This window comes from Anguilla anguilla, chromosome 19, assembly GCF_013347855.1.
Source record: "Anguilla anguilla isolate fAngAng1 chromosome 19, fAngAng1.pri, whole genome shotgun sequence".
Taxonomy (NCBI): Eukaryota; Metazoa; Chordata; class Actinopteri; order Anguilliformes; family Anguillidae; genus Anguilla; species Anguilla anguilla.
The window spans coordinates 11,459,864-11,477,412 of NC_049219.1; the positions used below are offsets into that span (position 1 = coordinate 11,459,864).

General features: G+C 44.0%; 1 protein-coding gene across 2 annotated transcripts; it reads left to right on the plus strand.

Moving 5' to 3' along the window:
• Positions 1–12,558: 12,558 nt before the first annotated feature.
• Positions 12,559–17,105, plus strand: tmem243a (transmembrane protein 243, mitochondrial a). Of its 2 annotated transcripts, none has more exons than XM_035402542.1 (6): positions 12,559–12,737; positions 13,770–13,864; positions 14,977–15,394; positions 15,663–15,713; positions 15,910–16,014; positions 16,139–17,105. In XM_035402542.1, the coding sequence occupies exons 3-6, from the start codon at positions 15,317–15,319 to the stop codon at positions 16,259–16,261; spliced, it is 357 nt and encodes a 118-aa protein (XP_035258433.1). In that variant the 5' UTR covers positions 12,559–12,737; positions 13,770–13,864; positions 14,977–15,316; the 3' UTR covers positions 16,262–17,105. The 2 variants fall into 2 exon arrangements, with proteins under 2 accessions (XP_035258433.1, XP_035258432.1); XM_035402541.1 differs by having other exon boundaries at positions 15,103–15,394.
• Positions 17,106–17,549: the final 444 nt, after the last annotated feature.

Genomic DNA, 17,549 nt, shown 5'->3' on the forward strand with positions numbered 1-17,549 from the left:
CTGCTGTACACAATTGCAAAGTTAATAAAAGTTAATAAAACTACTGCCACAAAGAAATCAGAAATCGGAAATTCCTATACAGAGGGCTGTACAAGTGTTCAGTACAATGGATTTTTTAACACACTGAATAAGGTCCTGAACATACTGTATATCCACAGCTTTACATACGACCGATTTCTGTTGTCTTTTACCCAAAGCCACAAACACAAATTAAATTGCAATATAGGGGGAATTAATGGCTATCTTGGTTAGAGACAGAGACTCAAGACCGTCGTACCAGAGTGAATTCAACGCAACATTTCTCTAATGCGCTACAGAGCCAATTTTAGCACAACAGTACAAGACCACAAGCAGACCCAATGCAGCAGAAAATTGAAGTGCACTTGTTCAGTTTAACAGACATTACCCACCACAATTTTAGCATACTACTCACTAATTGCTCATCTAATTAAACTGCAATTATCAAATACCTATTTTCAGTTACCAATTATCAGTTACAAAGGAACAATTACTTCCTTATCAATTAACAATCACAGATTACCCCATTCAAATAAAAAATTTGAACGGATAATGTATTCACAATGGTAATCAATTCACCCAATCAACCAGTATGTGCTGTGCATTTGTCTTTACCATTCAGTTTGATTGATTAGTTATTGACTAGTTGGTAAGCCAGGAACAAACAGTACTCAAGCTACAGCAAGTCCCCTGCCAAATATGTACTTACAATACCCTGACTTTAAATGGTTGTGAAATTCGAATACGCTGCTCCACATCCTTGAGAATCACTGAAACACATTATTCGCAGAAACATACAATCACACAGAAGAAAATTATTGTTTGGCATATTTAAGAAAATTGCACTTTTCAAATGGTCAGAAAATTCCAGGAATTTAACCAACTGAACAGGTGCGTCTTTAAAAATGCCCTATTTGAACGAGGCCTGGCCTGTGCACAGGAATCTCACTGAAACTCACTGACGTCATCAAACGTGCGCAAGGTGGACTGAATGTGGCGGGTGGGTCCACGATGGCGTCTGTAGTCCAGATTCAGCAGAGGTTACTGGACGGCTGCCTCCAATCCTTCGAGGTTGGGCCCTGCAGTTCCTGTCATTCAAACGGTCTTTATTTTATTAGCACTTGGAGGCAGTGTAAACTTCCCCAAACGTATAAACCTCACAGCGCTAAAGGCTATGTTTTCACAGTTAGCGCCACTGCGGCGCCTATGTGAGATTTGCATAGATTTGCATAGCCCTGTCCAGGTGGAGCCATTCATCACGGCTGTCTGTTGCCGGGGGGGACAGGCCTCAGCTGAGCTCCGCCCCCACCAGGGGTCAATAAATCAATCTTTCGATCAACATTAAACCGTGACCAAGATTATGTCCATTATTTCCTTATAACACAAGCCAAATGTGAAATCTGATTTAGGACACACAAAAAATGAGGGGGGGGAGGGGGAAGCAATCTCTCTAAGCAGTTCAGATTTAAAAGAAAATTTTTTTTTCCCAGCAGCTGACCATTCAAGTGTCCCTTCAGGCCACATGGCCAATCCCCAAACAGTGACCGTTACCTTATAAGGACTTTTAATCCTATGGTCCACAACCTCGGTTTAGTTCTGCGGTGCTCCGTTCCCTGTCCCGACTTGGCAGTAAATGCACCCTGTTAAAGCACATGGGAGCAGCCTGCCCCATCCAATCCCGCGCTAGAGCACTTCTCAAACCCTCCCCAGCAATCGCCTCATGAATTCTAATGCTCTTCCCTCGCTGTGGAAGGGCACACATGCAAACAAGGCATTTGTTCAGAATGTTCGTTTAGAACACTAGTTCAGAATGTTCATTTAGAACATCTGTTCAGAATGTTTGTTCAGAATGTTCATTTAGAACGTTTGTTCAGAATGTTCATTTAGAACGTTTGTTCAGAATGTTCGTTTAGAACGTTTGTTCAGAATGTTCATTTATTACATCTGTTCAGAATGTTCATTTAGAACGTACGTTCAGGATGTTCATTTAGAATGTTTGTTCAGACTTTGTAAGCCTGGTTAAAAGTGTTCACCATCATAGGAAGTCATTGGGTTCTAATTGGTGTCATATTAGGCATCCTTTGCTTGGTGCACGTGAGTGTATTTCAGGAGTGGGGGGGGCACAGCGCTGACTCATGCCGAGGGGAAATGACTGTTCTGTGATCCAGAGGGAGTGGCAGTTAACCTCAGTTTCGCTACAGACACGGAAGCCTGCTCCTGTCGGGAGACTCAAATGAGTCAGCTGGTCTCCCACACCCCTTATTGTCCTCCCCCCCCCCCCCCCCCCCCATGCTGCGGAGGAAACAGGTGCGGGGGCGCAGGGTCACCCCGCTCCAGAGTCAGAGCCGGAGAGGGGACCCCATCCCGTAACAGACATGGAAAAAACCTCCAACCGCCATTTCATCACCCGCAAATCAATCAATGCGAGCCAATCGGCAGGAATACAGAGACAGCAGGGGGGAGACCGCTTCGGAAAACTCTCATCTGCCATCCAGTGTGCTGGACTCCAACATTCTGACTGTCGTGTCCCAGAACAGCAGACATTCATTTCCTATTCATTGCCAGTCCCTATGCCACAGAGCATATTATGCCTTAATGCAATGGTGGTCAAAAATATGGAAGGTGATTTTCTGTATTCTGAAGATCCCACGTTAGGACATTTAGGCATTTTAACTGCAGGGGGCATACACATAAACAGGGCACCGGCCCTGAAGGAATGGAATCGACCATGTTTTCTTTTTTTAGGGAAGGAACACCGCCAAGTGGGACGTGGGAAGGCCTGTCAGCTGACTCGTTCCCTTTGTTTTACTGTCAGCGCAATAAACGGCAGAAAACACTCGAGCGCAACGAGGGCATTGTTCTCACCTTGGCACTCGTTCCCGGTGGACACTGAAACTCTTCTGCGCTGGCCTTGAACTGACTTTGGGTCGGCCATTTTATGCTTCCCCCTACATGAACCCGCATGCAAGAAACATCAACAACTGGTTACAAAGTTGAGTTGGGGGGGGGGGGGGGGGGGGAAGTAAAAAAAAAAAAAAATCAGTTTAGTGAGCACGTACTTCACTGTGGTTTCGTCGCACTAAACAGACACGCGCATTGTCCGTTAGTGGTTGTCATGGCAACGGCTGTTGTGCATCGCGAGTACAGTAAACACTGCAGACCTTATCGAACTCGGGTGCTTTCCGTTCCAGCGAAGAGCCCCCGGCTTCCAGGAAAACTTGCGCTTTTATCATCACACGGACGGCGCGAAAACAAAATGTGCTGACAGGTTCGACACATCGCTATCATTAAAGAACATGAGACGTCTCCGTGGGCAACCGAAAGGAACGCAATACATCTTTAGATTTGGTTACATATTTATTCACTTATTGTGCCATTTAATTGGTGCTTTTTCTTTAAAAGTGAAAATCAGAATTGAAGGCAATTCATAATTCATGCACTGTAATTCACGCAGTCTCCTGCCTGTTACAAATTCAACTAATCACAAAGTCACAGTAAAGTAAATCTCTGAAAACTGAACCTAAAGAAACAGTGTCAACTTGGTGCGTCTGAGGTGTTACACAAAAACACATTCCCTGGTCTTACTCCAGGATTTAAGATAAAGGTGGCACATGAGGAAAGATAATTCCAAGGTCTGACGAGCGATACATTTGAGCACGACCCCGAGCGATGTCTCGCACCCGGGTCAGCGCGGCCCTGCGGAGCCTGCTCGTCCTTCATCAAAAGCACAGCCTGCCAGTAAGCACCGTTTCCAGACCGGAACGAATGACACCCTTAAACAGGTGACAATCCGCCTTTAAAACAGGACACATGCAAGACATGTGGCTTCATAAGAGGGGAAGGAAATGCGAAAACGGTTTGAAGTCACATCACCCTCATTTCTCTCAGGCTGCAGCGGCTGGTAACTGCCAACTGCGAAAAAGCAGGTAATTTACAGCCACAGCTCTGAGCGGGTCATCTGGGAGAGTGTGGCTTAAGAGCCTCTTCTTCAGTCCTGACGGACACGCGCACATTGACCGACCGCTCCGTCCACTCTCTCACCAGCTCACTCGCATAAAGCATGTCCCATTTGCTCAGGGTCTGACTGTTCAGGGTGCTCGCGCAACGTGGCGTATAGAGGAGCACAGATTGATGGCCCTAAGAGCAACTGACCTCTTCTATCTGTATAATTAAGGAAGAAGTGCATATTGAAATTAACGTGAAGCCCGACGGTTAGGCCGAGCTCTTAGTGCGGCAGTGCCGGGCTGATGTAATGGCAGCAGGATCGATTTAAAACGAACGGAAATTAATTCTGAAAACTGCAGTTTTTTTTACCGTATAAAAAGCAGGAGGTCACCGCCCTGAATATACGATTTAACCACGTTAGCGGGAAAAAAAAAATGCACCGCGCGCTTCTTTTCCCACTCTCGACTAATTCCATTATTCTGCGCATAAACGTGAAAACCCCAAACCTTATCTGTTCTTCAGAGGACCAGTCTATAATAACGCCATTATCTCGTCTGTCTTTGCCACTCCAGGTACCCACACGCTGTCCAACGGCCTCAGCGGGACGGCGATGCGTACTCGTTGACGCGAGAGCCGCGGTCTGTACGATTCGACGCGTTTCCTGCGCAGGCTGACGGACCGGGCTCAGCAGAGACGGGACGGACAACAGGGAAAAAAGACAGGGTTCGCAGAAAAGTGCTGAGCGTGCAGAAATTTCACCGCGGGACAGGAAAGGGAGCACGGAGCGTCCCCCCCCTCCGAAAAAAAAGGAGCACATTGAGAGGAAGCGAAACACGCAAAACGAAGGTCTGCTCAGCCCGCTGCATTTCAGGGGTCCTCTAAAACAATATACAGTCAACTTATTCACAGGAAGCCCGGGGACAATAGGCGGCCTGCGTTCACCATGCGCTTTGGCTATGGAGACACACTACACTGGAGTAACCGTGCTCATTTCGAACCCTGGACTCAAAACCTTTAAAGGGACGTCGCCCTTTCGTATAGAGGGGGATGTATTCAGTTTCATACACTAATCCGTGCTCATTCAGAAATTTTACTATTCAATGATAAAGGCCTCCCCTGCCAATAGAGGCCTCTTGTGGGCAAGCAATCCATATTAAAGTTGGAAACTATTATTAAGAATGCATTAAGGTATAACTTAACGGGGGAAATACATATATAGTCAGTGTGCACCCCTGGCATTGGGGATCGACAGCTCCACAAGTTGTCCTCACTGACTGATGTCAGGAACAATGGACGATTAAGTATCCAATCACATGAAGCCATTAGCAGGCACCAGTGGAGAGAGGCATGCGATTGGGAGTCTGAGACAAGTGGATGATCTCCATTTCAAACAGTTCTTTTAAAAAAACTTTTAAATAAATTTAAAAATGCAAAATAAATACCCACCTCAGGCAGAGTGTTTGGGTGGAAGCACTCATTTTCAAACGAGTACTGTCTTTCCAGGAAACTTGAAACCCGCTTGATGACCCGATTTGACAGTAACTGCAAGATAAACTGTGGATCATTTTTCACAGAACGGGCCGTGATGCCTTAAAAGCCCGATCCGTCAGCGGGCATCCTCGGCTGACTCGCTCCACCCCTCCAGAGGCCGCCCTCGCCCGTAATGAATAGAACGGGGCCCCCAGGGTCACCGCGGGGCCGCCCGTCTCTGATTGGCCGGATCCCCGCGACCCCAGGTGCGGCACACAGGAAGTTATGAAAGTTTAATTTGACCCGCAGCACCGTGTCAGCACGGGGGTAATGTTGCGCCGCCATTATTCCCCCACAGAGATGCAGCACCCACAGACTCACGTTGCGCAACATCTGCCTGCACCAAAAGCTCCTCCCATCTGAACCAAATGAATGCTATCTAAAGGGGAAAGAGATAAGGGAACAGGAGGGTAGGGGAGGGAAGGGAAGGGGGGAGGGGTGTATTCCGTACCTGATAACATTCTGTCTTCCGTCCCCTCACAGCCGGTCCCTCCGGACAGCCTTTCCTGGAGCAGGGGTTCCTTACCCAAAAAACAGGAAGGGAGAGGACCCAAGCGCCAAGCCCATCACTCGGAATTACATCCATGGAGCGAAACATACTCACGCTCCGATCGGCGCTGAGAACCAGGAGTTTCCCAAAAACAAAATGGCCGGCCCTTTCAGAACAGGCCGGCTCCTGGCTCTCAGTTTACTGAATGACAGCGGTCATTCCACGATGAAGTCATGAGCTGCACACGACTGACCGAGCGAATATCGGTGCGGTCGTATTAAAATATTCCCGTAAACCATTCCCGACCGTGCGCAACAGCGTGCGTCAATTCAAAACGGTGATATCTGGAGAGAGAGGGAGAGAGAGAGAGAGGGGGCCACAAACGCAGGACAACTGTGCCAGAAGCAGAGACCGCGTTCAGTCATAAATCGTTCATTCTAGCCAGAGGTGGAAAGTCCAGAGGTCAGGAAGTCAAAGTCGGGCACCCCGGCGCCTCAGCCAGCTGATTTCACTAAACGGTGCTCGCTCCTGACCGAAATGAGCAAATCCAAGAGAGCAAAAACCCGGGGAGGACTCTCTGGACCTGGATTTTCCTCAGTCCTCACAAAAATAAATAAATAAATAAATAAATAAATAAATAAAAGAACATCGCATTAGAAATAATGCCTTCAAATGAATTGCCAAAAGGGAAACATTTACTATGCCAACATAGTAGTACAAATCCACCTCGGTGTTGCGCCAAGCGACAAGATTTTATTTGCATCTCATTTACATTTGCACCTCATGGACTTCCTCCCGCTCAGCATACAGCACCAAAGTGAAAGTTGTCAAATGTCCCAAATCATAAATCGATTTGAAAATAAAATTTGGTCATGTGGTCTGTAACTTTCACTGGTTATTTACCGTAGCAGTAAATGGCACCCTTCAAACCATCCAGAGGGATTCATCCAAATGGATACGCATTTCAGCGGGAAAGAAAAATTGGAAAGTTTACATAATGAAAGCTGCATTATGTGCTACGTATATGTTTATATGTTTTACCTGTTTTTATAGCTATTCTCCAAAGGAGTTTGTTTTCAAAATATGGACTTCACCGGATGTTATTTAAGATCGCATGAAGATACGTGTTTTAACAACCTTGACAAACCACACCCATGACTCTAACACATCAAACTGCTTCTCTGAATATTGTGGTTTTCCTGTTGCATTCTGAAGCAGGGCTACAGCACGTTTCCGGACTCCTCCGAATGCGAATGAAAGTATAACACATTTTTACGCATGAATATGCGTATACATTTTTAGACTTTCAGTGCAATGCAAAGGTGTCTTAACGCCATTAAAAATACTCAAGGCACAACCCCACCCTTCTAATGCAACTGAGGTCAGGCCTCTGGTCTGATGACAGCTACAGTTTGTTAGATGGGGGGGGGGGGGGGTTTGGGTGGAAATAAAAAGCCTGAAGCTGTTCTCATGTTAATCATATTACAACCTAACAACTGGTGGAACATAAAGACCCAAGTAAATGCTCTCAAACCTCTTTAGGCAAGAGGCAACAGGGTTAGTCCACTTGTCACCATGTAAGAAACCAACTGAAGAAATAACACACCAACTTAAACACGAATGAGGTAAAACCACATGGAATGCTGCTTGTATCAAAATATCACAGAGCGGACCTCATAGTATTTCAACGATTTACACCCACAAACCCATTTCGCATCGCACACCGCAGAGGAAACACACCCAGGCCCTGTGGGACACTACAGGTGCTGGTGCATGCAGTGTGCGCCAACAGAATGAGCACATACAGTATGTACAGTGCAGTGCACTCAGGTTGCAGCCCCAGAGCTGTCAGTGCAGTGTTTATGAGGAAGCCCATGAACACCCAGGACTGAAATCACACACTCCTGCTCAGCACTGGTCTCCCTCCCCCTCCCCCTCCCACCCCATATTGCTAATAAAGATAATTAACTCCTCCCCCACCCCACACCCCCCCCCACCTCCCGCCACAGCCACTCCCCCACTCTCTATATCCTCCTTACCGTGCAGTGTTGGGCAGCTGCTTCCAGGCCTGACCCGGAGCAGCATTAATATACTGATGAAACGGCAACATTCATCTCCCTCTTCAGAGAGCCCCCGCACACTCAGAACACCCCTTCAGCCCACTGAGCCCACATACAGCCCTAACTGCCCCACAGTGTCACCTCAGACCAATTTCTGAAATGCTGTTATGACTAATGGGTTACTAGGAAACAAGTGCATCTCTACCTATACTCATTTGCGTAGGATTTAACACGATGGCGTACCCAAAAGAGTGAAAAATACCCATTCAGAATCTGAAACCCTTCCAGGTAAATGACACTGGGGAATCCCTGGTTAGTTCTGTGCCCAGTATGTGGTCATAGAAATCAAAGCAGCAAAGCACAAGGGTGTAAACTCACAGTAAACCCTCTACCCACGCATGATTGCACCATACAGACACTGTCAGTTCTACTAGCCAGTCCAATGTCAGTTGTGCCATCGGGCACAGAATTACAAAAGATCCGCCTAACAAGGTATTACTGTGGCATATAGTGCCATTAATAGACCGAAATACAGACTCCAGATACAGACGCCATAGCCCGAGGAGAAAATACAGTGTGCAATTTACAGGCCTGTTTTACAAGGACACACAGCCCAATAAAGGCTGGCACAGACACTCACAAACACGCATACACACACAGACACGCACATGCACGCACGCACGCACACTCACAAACACGCACACACACACACACACACGCGCAGGCACACACACACACACACACACGCGCGCGCGCAGGCATACATACACACACACACACACACACACACACACACGCACGCAAACACGCACGCACGCACACACACACGCGCAGGCATACATACACACACACACACACGCACGCACACACACACACACGCACACACACACACACACACACACACACACACACACACTCGGTCCGGGGCGGCACTTCAAGGCTTCAGTGTCCCAGCAGGACCTCGTTAGCTCGCGCTGGGGAGTCTGGGCTGTGGCTTAATTGGTGCGATGCTCCTGACAGAGATGGTTAGGGGCGCACTGTAAAACCCAGCACCTAAAACTCTGCACGGGACAGACTGCTGCCCTTACCCATGCACAACATTCCAGCACTCTAGAGCAGGGGTGCTCAAACTTACCTGAAAAAAAGACCAATAAAAACCAGTGGGTGTAGGTTTCTGTTTTAGCCCAGCACTACCAACACCTGATTCTACTAAGGTGTAGGACTGTACTGTACTTGTACTGTACTGTACAAAGTCTGTACTGAAGAACATCATTAGTTAATTACTTGAATAAATTTAAGAGGGAGGGGGGATGTCCCACCTACATGGTGACAGATGCCATGCCAGGTTTGAGTATGTTATTCACAAACCAAGTCAGAAAAACACCTGGCAACCACCCTCATTTCACAACCTTAACTGCGCCGCTGTCTACATCAGTGGCAACCAACCCTCCTCCTGGGGACCTACCTGCCTGTAGGTTTTCATTTCAACCCTAATTTGGCATACCTGACTCTACTAATAAGCAGCTCAATGAGATCTCTAGCTGTTGATTGAGGTGGGGCTTTGTTATGGGTGGAGTGAAAAGGACGGAAGATCTCCAGGAACAAGGTTGTTTACCACATCTTGGCCTGTTCCAGCTAGTCAGACAGATCTGCGTATACGATACTGGTGTACATCTACAGGAATGGGTGTTAGTTTTGCAGCTGCTCAGTTCTCCTAGCTGGCTAGATAACCGTATTCGTTAGAGCAGTTGCAGTGGATAAAGGTGACGAAATTAGCCTTCAAACACATTGTGGGTAAACATGCAGAAATCTGCCTGCTGCCTCCCTCTGGTGGTGAGCACATGGAACTTGCCCCTGACCTCCACATGAATAGAACATTTGGTGGAGAGAATAGGAAAACTTGCCTGTTGTCTCCCCCTGGTGGTGATAGTGAGCCTCAGGATGATGCTCTCCAGTCACTCGTGGATGATGGAGGGGGAACACAGCCTCGCAGGGAGGGCTCCTGATCCTGCCAATACCCACCCACCATGTTCTTCAGATATACAACGGCTAGGCAGAGGCAGAAGAGACATTAGCTTAGACTCCAGAGATGTGTTTAGGCTGCATTCACACCAAATTCTTTCCTACCTTGTCACCTCCTGTACTGGCCATCTGGGGCTGCTGTTGCAGGGAATGCTGAAATTTTTTCAATAAACACAAAGAAACAATCTTCCCTCACTTACCACAACTCACAGCAGGTGGAATGAACCTACGCAAGCGCCCTTGGGTCAGAAGCAGGTGTATAAACGCTAGGCTGCATTTTGCATGAAACAATACAGATTTCAATTATTCAAAACAGAATTTACAACAAAAACAAGTCCGGTAGAAACAAATACATTAAAAATAAGGAAACAAAAGCAACTTAATGCTATTAATTCAATGCAGTGCCTTTAGGTATTGTAATTGTTTCAGTGCTCCGATAATTAAACTACATTTTTAAGTTTAAAACAATGGATGTAGAGCATGTGGCTACAGGTTTCAACCAGACCTGGGTTAAATTAGGCAAGTGCGAGTACTAGGGACAATGTACAATAATCATATCTGCAGATACATTATGTAAAGGTGCCAGTTCAGTCATTGAGCAGTAAGGAAACCTTAAAATAAAAGGACAAATCCATGTCACCCCTTGCTGTAGCACATCAGTACAACAGACAACCACACAGGAGATTTAGAAAACAGTAGAACTTAAAAGGTAGCAATAACATTAGCAAGCAGTCAAGACAAGTCTTTATGCATCACCCTTGCCAAATATTGGAAATGCATCAATCAATCAATCAAAATAAAGGGAGTCCGGGGTAAACTTCCCCATGGGGAAGAAAGTTTGAATTTCAACAAGTAAACACATCAATCTGGCACACTTCCACATGAACAATGAAAGCTTATGCCAAGTAAGATGTTTGTACAGAAAATGAACAAAATATAAATCTGTGACTAATCCAGACAATAGCTGAAAAGGGTCCCTTAAAAGGCGGTACAGTATGACTATCTGCCACACAAGATATCAGCAAGAGATTCCTACTATGTGACACGCAAGCCACATCTGCAGTGTATTACCAAGCGGTCTACAGGACACCAACCAACATTAGAAAAAATTGATTCAAAGCTGTTTAATGAGCCTCACTGTATAATAACAAACCCTCAAGTGTCTTACTCTCAATCACATACAATTCCTATACAGAAAAATTCCACCTTGGTGCCTTACAGCCTGATATCAAGACAAATTCAATCACAATGTTCAAATTCAATCACAATGTTTATCACTCATCTGCACAACCTACTCCACACTTTAAAAGTGAAAGAAAATTTAGCCTAAATTTAAATTCATGAAAAATATATTTTTTTAAACTGACAAGTCTTGATTGTACAACTATACACACCTTTCGCTAACAGCTATTAAATTTCACTGGTGCAGCAAAGTCTTAAACGTATCCAACGGCTGGCTAGCGTCAACTAAGTCAGTTAATTTACCAGTATCAACGTTAAACATTATTCGATAAATTAAGAATATAGGCTGTCCATACATCCGTCTCTCCATCAAAATGTCTTATTTCGGTAACGTGAAAAACCGAAGATGATGTTTATAACTTTTAATGTTTCATCAATTATAGCTTAAAAAACTAATCTTTAAACAAACTAACGTTAGATTATATGGACACTGTATGGACTACAGGTAGCTTACTAGCTCACTTTGGCTAGCTTATTTGAAACATTCTATCCGAAACAACTGATATTTAACGTAGGAGTAATAAAACAAACAACATTTCTATAAAACACCAACCTGACACGGCTTGCACAGCGTTCTAAATTAACTTCAGGTGACACTGCGCGTGCGTAATGTTCATGACGCCATCCCAGAAAGAGAGACGCCCCTTCTCCATGAAACTGGTAGACATTTACATTTATTTATTTAGCAGACACTTTTATCCAAAGCGACGTATAAAACTACAAATGGGGAGAGTTTAAGTGAAATGATTCACAGAGTGGTGGCAGTTAGTTCAGGTATAGTCTGAAGAGATGAAGATTGGTAGTCAGGGAGATAAAGATAAAGTCCCGTTATCGATAAAGTCCCGTTTGTGGTGACCAATCAGCACCTTGGAAAGCGCCCTTCACTCGACGCAGGTGAAGCCCCTTCAGTGAAGAGCGCTTTCCAAGGTGCTGATTAGTCACCACAAACGGAACCTTATCGATCTATCCATCGTCTCTTTGGTGGCTATTAACAGCGTTGATTAGGCTACAATTGATATGAATATTGATTGTGTGGTATCGTGAGTTACCTGAAACAATAACTAAACACTGATTGAAACAAGTAGTTCAAAGTTCAAATTCAGTTCGAGATAGCATTCAAACATTTAGGCCTTCGAGAAAAATGTCAGACAAGTCAGTTTCATTCTGGTTTCCTTCGCTTATTTTTTGTCACCATGAACTAAATCACGTGAAGGTTGGACGTGCCCTTTAAACGCCGCACTTGCCTTTAATACTTGGATGACCTGAATCAGAGCCTGATCAGAGCATAGACTGTATAAAGAATCGGAGCTGTGTAGATGGACAAGCTTTGAATTAGTTTAAAAAATAACTTGCTAGGTGGCTAGCTCTGTTTTTAAATAAAGGCACATAGAATAGCCAGTTAAGTAAATTACGATATTTTACTCAGCCAGGTAAGTTGTTTAAAATGGGTGGTTATAGGTAGGTTTTGCATTTAGGTAACCTATCGACTATGTCAACTTATGATTTTCTTATATCCTGATCAATGTGAACTAATTTCAGTTTTTTAAAAATATTCTCTTTGAGGTTAGCTTTAGCTAGACAGCTAGGTTAGTTTACTAGAAAACACAACAGTGATCGGGCTCGTTATTTTGCTAACATGCTAAAAATAATAGCCAGCAAGCTAGCGTTACAACAAAATATAGCAATTGAGGTCACGGTTAGACTAACGTTAGAACGTCACTAGACCAGCTAGTGCTTGTAAACACTATTAGCCAGCTAACGATAACAGGTAATCTAAATTAGCTTTCAATTAGCAAGTCTGTGGCTTTATGAACATGTTTCTGTACAGTCATGATCATACGGAGTGGGTCAGATTACGTGAAATAAGATTTAGCTGGACTAACGTTACATGCAAACATTTTACATGAGGCTATAGCAGTAAACACACTGTTATATTAACGCACACTAAGTTATAATATAAGTTATATATTCACTGACTAACGTTAACTTTGGGTTTTGTGGCTAGGTGGACATCTGTGTATTCATTAAAACATCCTTGCTTGTTGTCAACAGGTTGAGTTAATCTAAGTTATTTCACCTGTTTGTTTACCTGCTGGCAAATGTTAGCCTATTTTTAGAATACCCAGTTTTTGTTTTGAAAGTAATCTAAACTTGTTTTTTCACGCTTTAGTCAAGCTATGTTTTTAACTTTAACGTAGTCGAGCAAGCTTTGCTGGTAAGGTAGTAAAAGTGCAAGTTAAAGTTAAGTGAATTGCAAATTTCATGCTTTTTTGCTCTCTGAAAATTCATCCAAGATAAACTGATAAACTGGCAAGCTAACACTCGTTGTAAGTGGGAATTGTTGCCCTTATCTGTAGCTAGCTCGCTCTCGTCAACAAATGTAGCCTTGCAAGCTAGCTAGATTCTTATCATTAGATGCTGCTGGTCATGTTCACATGTTCATTCCGGTAATCTTTCTGTAGGAGTTGCAAAATAAGCAATTAATAGGAGTCATGAATGGTAGTTCAAGATTGAAAGCAAGCCTTGGACAATAGACATTTCTCCATGGAGCATAAAGGTGAGTTTTTTATGGGAATGGGTGTACGACATTTATTTAGTAAATTTGTGCATTTATACCACCTATGACAGTACTTCCGTCTGTCAAGTGAATTGAGTGGCTTGCTAAGTAGCCTGATTAGTATTATAAATATCTCCCCGGGACCGTATACAGTTTCTGTGGTGTTAGTAAGCTAACCACTTATCCCGTTGTTGTCATAGCAACATAGTAATACTGTTTGGAGTGGCAAATATTCACCATGAGATTTGCTCATGAATGAGTATAACACTCAGTTGTACAGGAGTATATTGATGCTTGTCTGCAGGCGGTTGAGTTCAGATTTCACATGTCCTAAGGACTAAGGAGTGAGCTGTCCTCCATGTTGCCTGATTGAAAATAAACATATGCCTGTTATTGAAATATTTTTGTTATCATTATCTCCTCTGTAGAGTACTGTTTCCAAAGCTGATGAAGAAGATGGCTTGGTGTAGATGTTGTGGTACCACATCATCTGACCAGTCACACTCCTAGTATTTTGTGTTGTTATCACAAGGCCATGTTGTAATTAAGCCTTTGGCTAAATGCATTAAATGTAGTCTTTGTTCGGTGGTGCATGGTCAGCTGCTGTTATGATGAAACATTGCTGTGAAAAGTAGTTTAAAAGTAGTTTACAGCCTTCGTGGCAGGAAGCGCAATGCAAATCATTTGCCCCCGAGTGCAGGTGTTTTCTCGTTTCTTTGCAGGATGTGGTACGTTCCTTGCCCAGACCACAGAAATGTAGCCTAACGTGTTACATAATGGTGTTAAAGTAATTCTTCATGAGCACTTACAGTACATTGTGAATTGTTTGCGTTGAAATATTAGCATGCCTTTTCACGGTTTTGTAAAGAAAAAAGAACCTTCAGTCCTCAATTCCTGTTTGCGTGTTCTCAGTGAAAACAGTTACAAAAAACTGTGAAAACTACAGTTACAAGCAGATTTCAATAAGCTCAAGGGCACCACGGGTGAATGTAGGAATGCAGTTCCTGTGTAGGTGGATTGGTTTGGAATTTATCTGCATATATCAACGTACTGTATATAAAGGTGATTGTGTTGATAAGTTGCCATGCTTCCGGTTTCACTTTGCATTACAGAAGGAGCCTTATGTTTGCCCTGATCTGACTGCCTGTTATCGCCTTCAGACGTGTCTGTGGAGTGTCAGGAGTTCTAGTCGCGGTACTTTGATGCAACAACATTGACCGCTTCCTTGATCCTCTTAGAGAGTCTGCCTCTGAGCTTGGTCCACTGCGGTTAAAGCCCCCCCCCCACACCCCCCCCGCCATCCCTGCTCGGCGGGCACCAGCTCCCGGAGGAATGCTGTTCTCCCACCGGACCAGCCGCGCGTTACGAGGGCTCCACAGGGGGCGCTGTGCCTGCTGAGAGACTTGGCGGTCGCGGCCGCTAGCTCGGGACTCGTTCGGCTAGCAGCCCGCGATGGACGACTTCGCGACCCGGACGTACGGGACCAGCGGCCTGGACAACAGGCCGCTGTTCGGAGAGACGTCCGCCAGGGTACGAGCGGCCTCTGCTCTGGCCTTTATCGGCCTGCGGGTTGAACATTTGTGGTCTGGGGCGGGGGAGTGGGGGGTTTCTTGTGCCTTTGGGAACAATCCAGCAGTCAGTTCTTTTCCTCTACATATTTGTTCAAGACCTGGATGTTAGGAATAAGACAGAAATGCTGGTGAATTCCTTGTATGGATCCGATTGAATGCATTGTTAAAGCATTTTCCAGAGTTGGGATTCTTTTCGATTTGGCTAATTTTCTTTTATTTCCTTTCAGGATCGAATCATCAACCTTGTAGTTGGTGGGCTAACAGCTTTACTAGTTGTAGTAAGTATTCAGGATTTACAGCATTGCCGTAGGCTTGTTTCAGGAGCTTGTGTGCATTATGTTTTTTGGGTGCGAATGCCGAATGCTGTTCTTCTCGGTATGTAGAAGCATCTAAATAGTGTTTTCTGTGCTGTGAAACATTCTGGCACGATGTAAAGTTATGATACATTTAATTTTCTATTTTCTCCTTTTACAGGTAACGGTTATTTGTTCATTTGTCTTTCCTACATTACCTCCGAAACCTTTAAATATCTTCTTCGCCATCTGTATCGTCTTGATTTGTGCCGCAGTTATGGTACTAGTAAGTATTATAAAGGGAACAGAATTTCAAACATTTATGTGTTTTACATTTTTTTTAAATCACCGACTGTCCTTGTGATGGACAGTTGTGAAACGTTCCTTAAATACTCTGATCTCTCCCGCAGATATTCTGGTATCGTCAAGGAGATTTGGAGCCAAAATTCCGTAACCTGATATACTACGTCCTGTTTTCAATTGCCATGCTGTGTATATGTGCCAACCTGTATTTCCATGATGTGGGTAGATAAATTAGCTTGCACGTATGCCTTATGAAACATTTAATAAACACAAGCTGTTCTTCATGAATCTATTGTACCTTAAGCACAAAGAATGTTGTTATTGTATTTAAATTATATGTATTAACCATTCAATCATATGGAGATCATTAGCCAACATTATTTTAGCATGCCATTGAGCACAGATTTCTGCGTACAATTCAGGGACTTGAAGTGGTTTCTCATCTTCTCATGGAAAGGTTAGTGTTTACTTTGAGCAGTGAAGCATGATCTTTTTTGTCAGGGTATGCCAAATTATCTTTTCCCAACTGTTGCATTTAGGGTTGTAATGTGCCCGTCTGAAAGTCAGTGTTGACCAAGGAATGTCATTATTTTTCATACCTATGCCAATATAACCTATCCTGCTATATATGCAAAATAAGGATGGATCTGCTCAAGTAATCAGCTGTTGGTGGCACTGCTTTTTTGGTTACAATATGCAAAACAAATGTAATCAATACCCTAGGAAAGGTGGGCCGACAAAACTTCAGCTTTTTATGTTATTTATGTATACAATGTGTATAAAAGCACAAAGTGTATATTCCAAACTTGCATATAGTTTTTTTTTTTCCAGTGGCATCTTTTTATTTTTTATTTGTTTACATTCCTTTTATTAAAGCACTTGATTGAAGATGTGATGGTGAAGGAAATCATCTGTACATGTCGACTGCATGTGTCCTCCTGTCCTGTTTATTATTTTTTTAAATGGTGTCACACATGTTGTCATTTGTGATATTGGGTCTGTCTGTTAGCGAAACTCACAAGATCCACCATCGTTGTGTCCCAACTTCTTGTAATAAACTGAATCAGTGTGTAACTCTTGTGTATTTTACACGCATCTCAAACATATCCTTGCGAAGTTTAGAAAACCCCTGCGTTTGGAGGCTTTGAGGGCAATTTGTGATTTTTGGTGAAACCGCACTCCCCTGAGGCTGCATAAAGAACTACAGACACTACTGCGGAACTGGATCTTGTTAAAGACACAGGTCACTTTCTTGGGTTTCTTGAGATTATTTCAGTTTTAGTGTATTTGAATTTTAAACGCAAAGTGAGCGAACGCTTAAGGAACACAAACAACACTTCAGCACAGCCAGCCTGAATCTTTTTGCTTCTTGGGCTGGGTTCAACGCACCCTTGTCATTTGTGCAATGATTACTCCTGTTTTCCCTCAATGTAGAACCTGTTTCTAATTCCTTCCCTATGTCAAACAGGTTCGCGATGAATGCACAGACGTATACAATGTACTGTAGTGTGCTTGCAG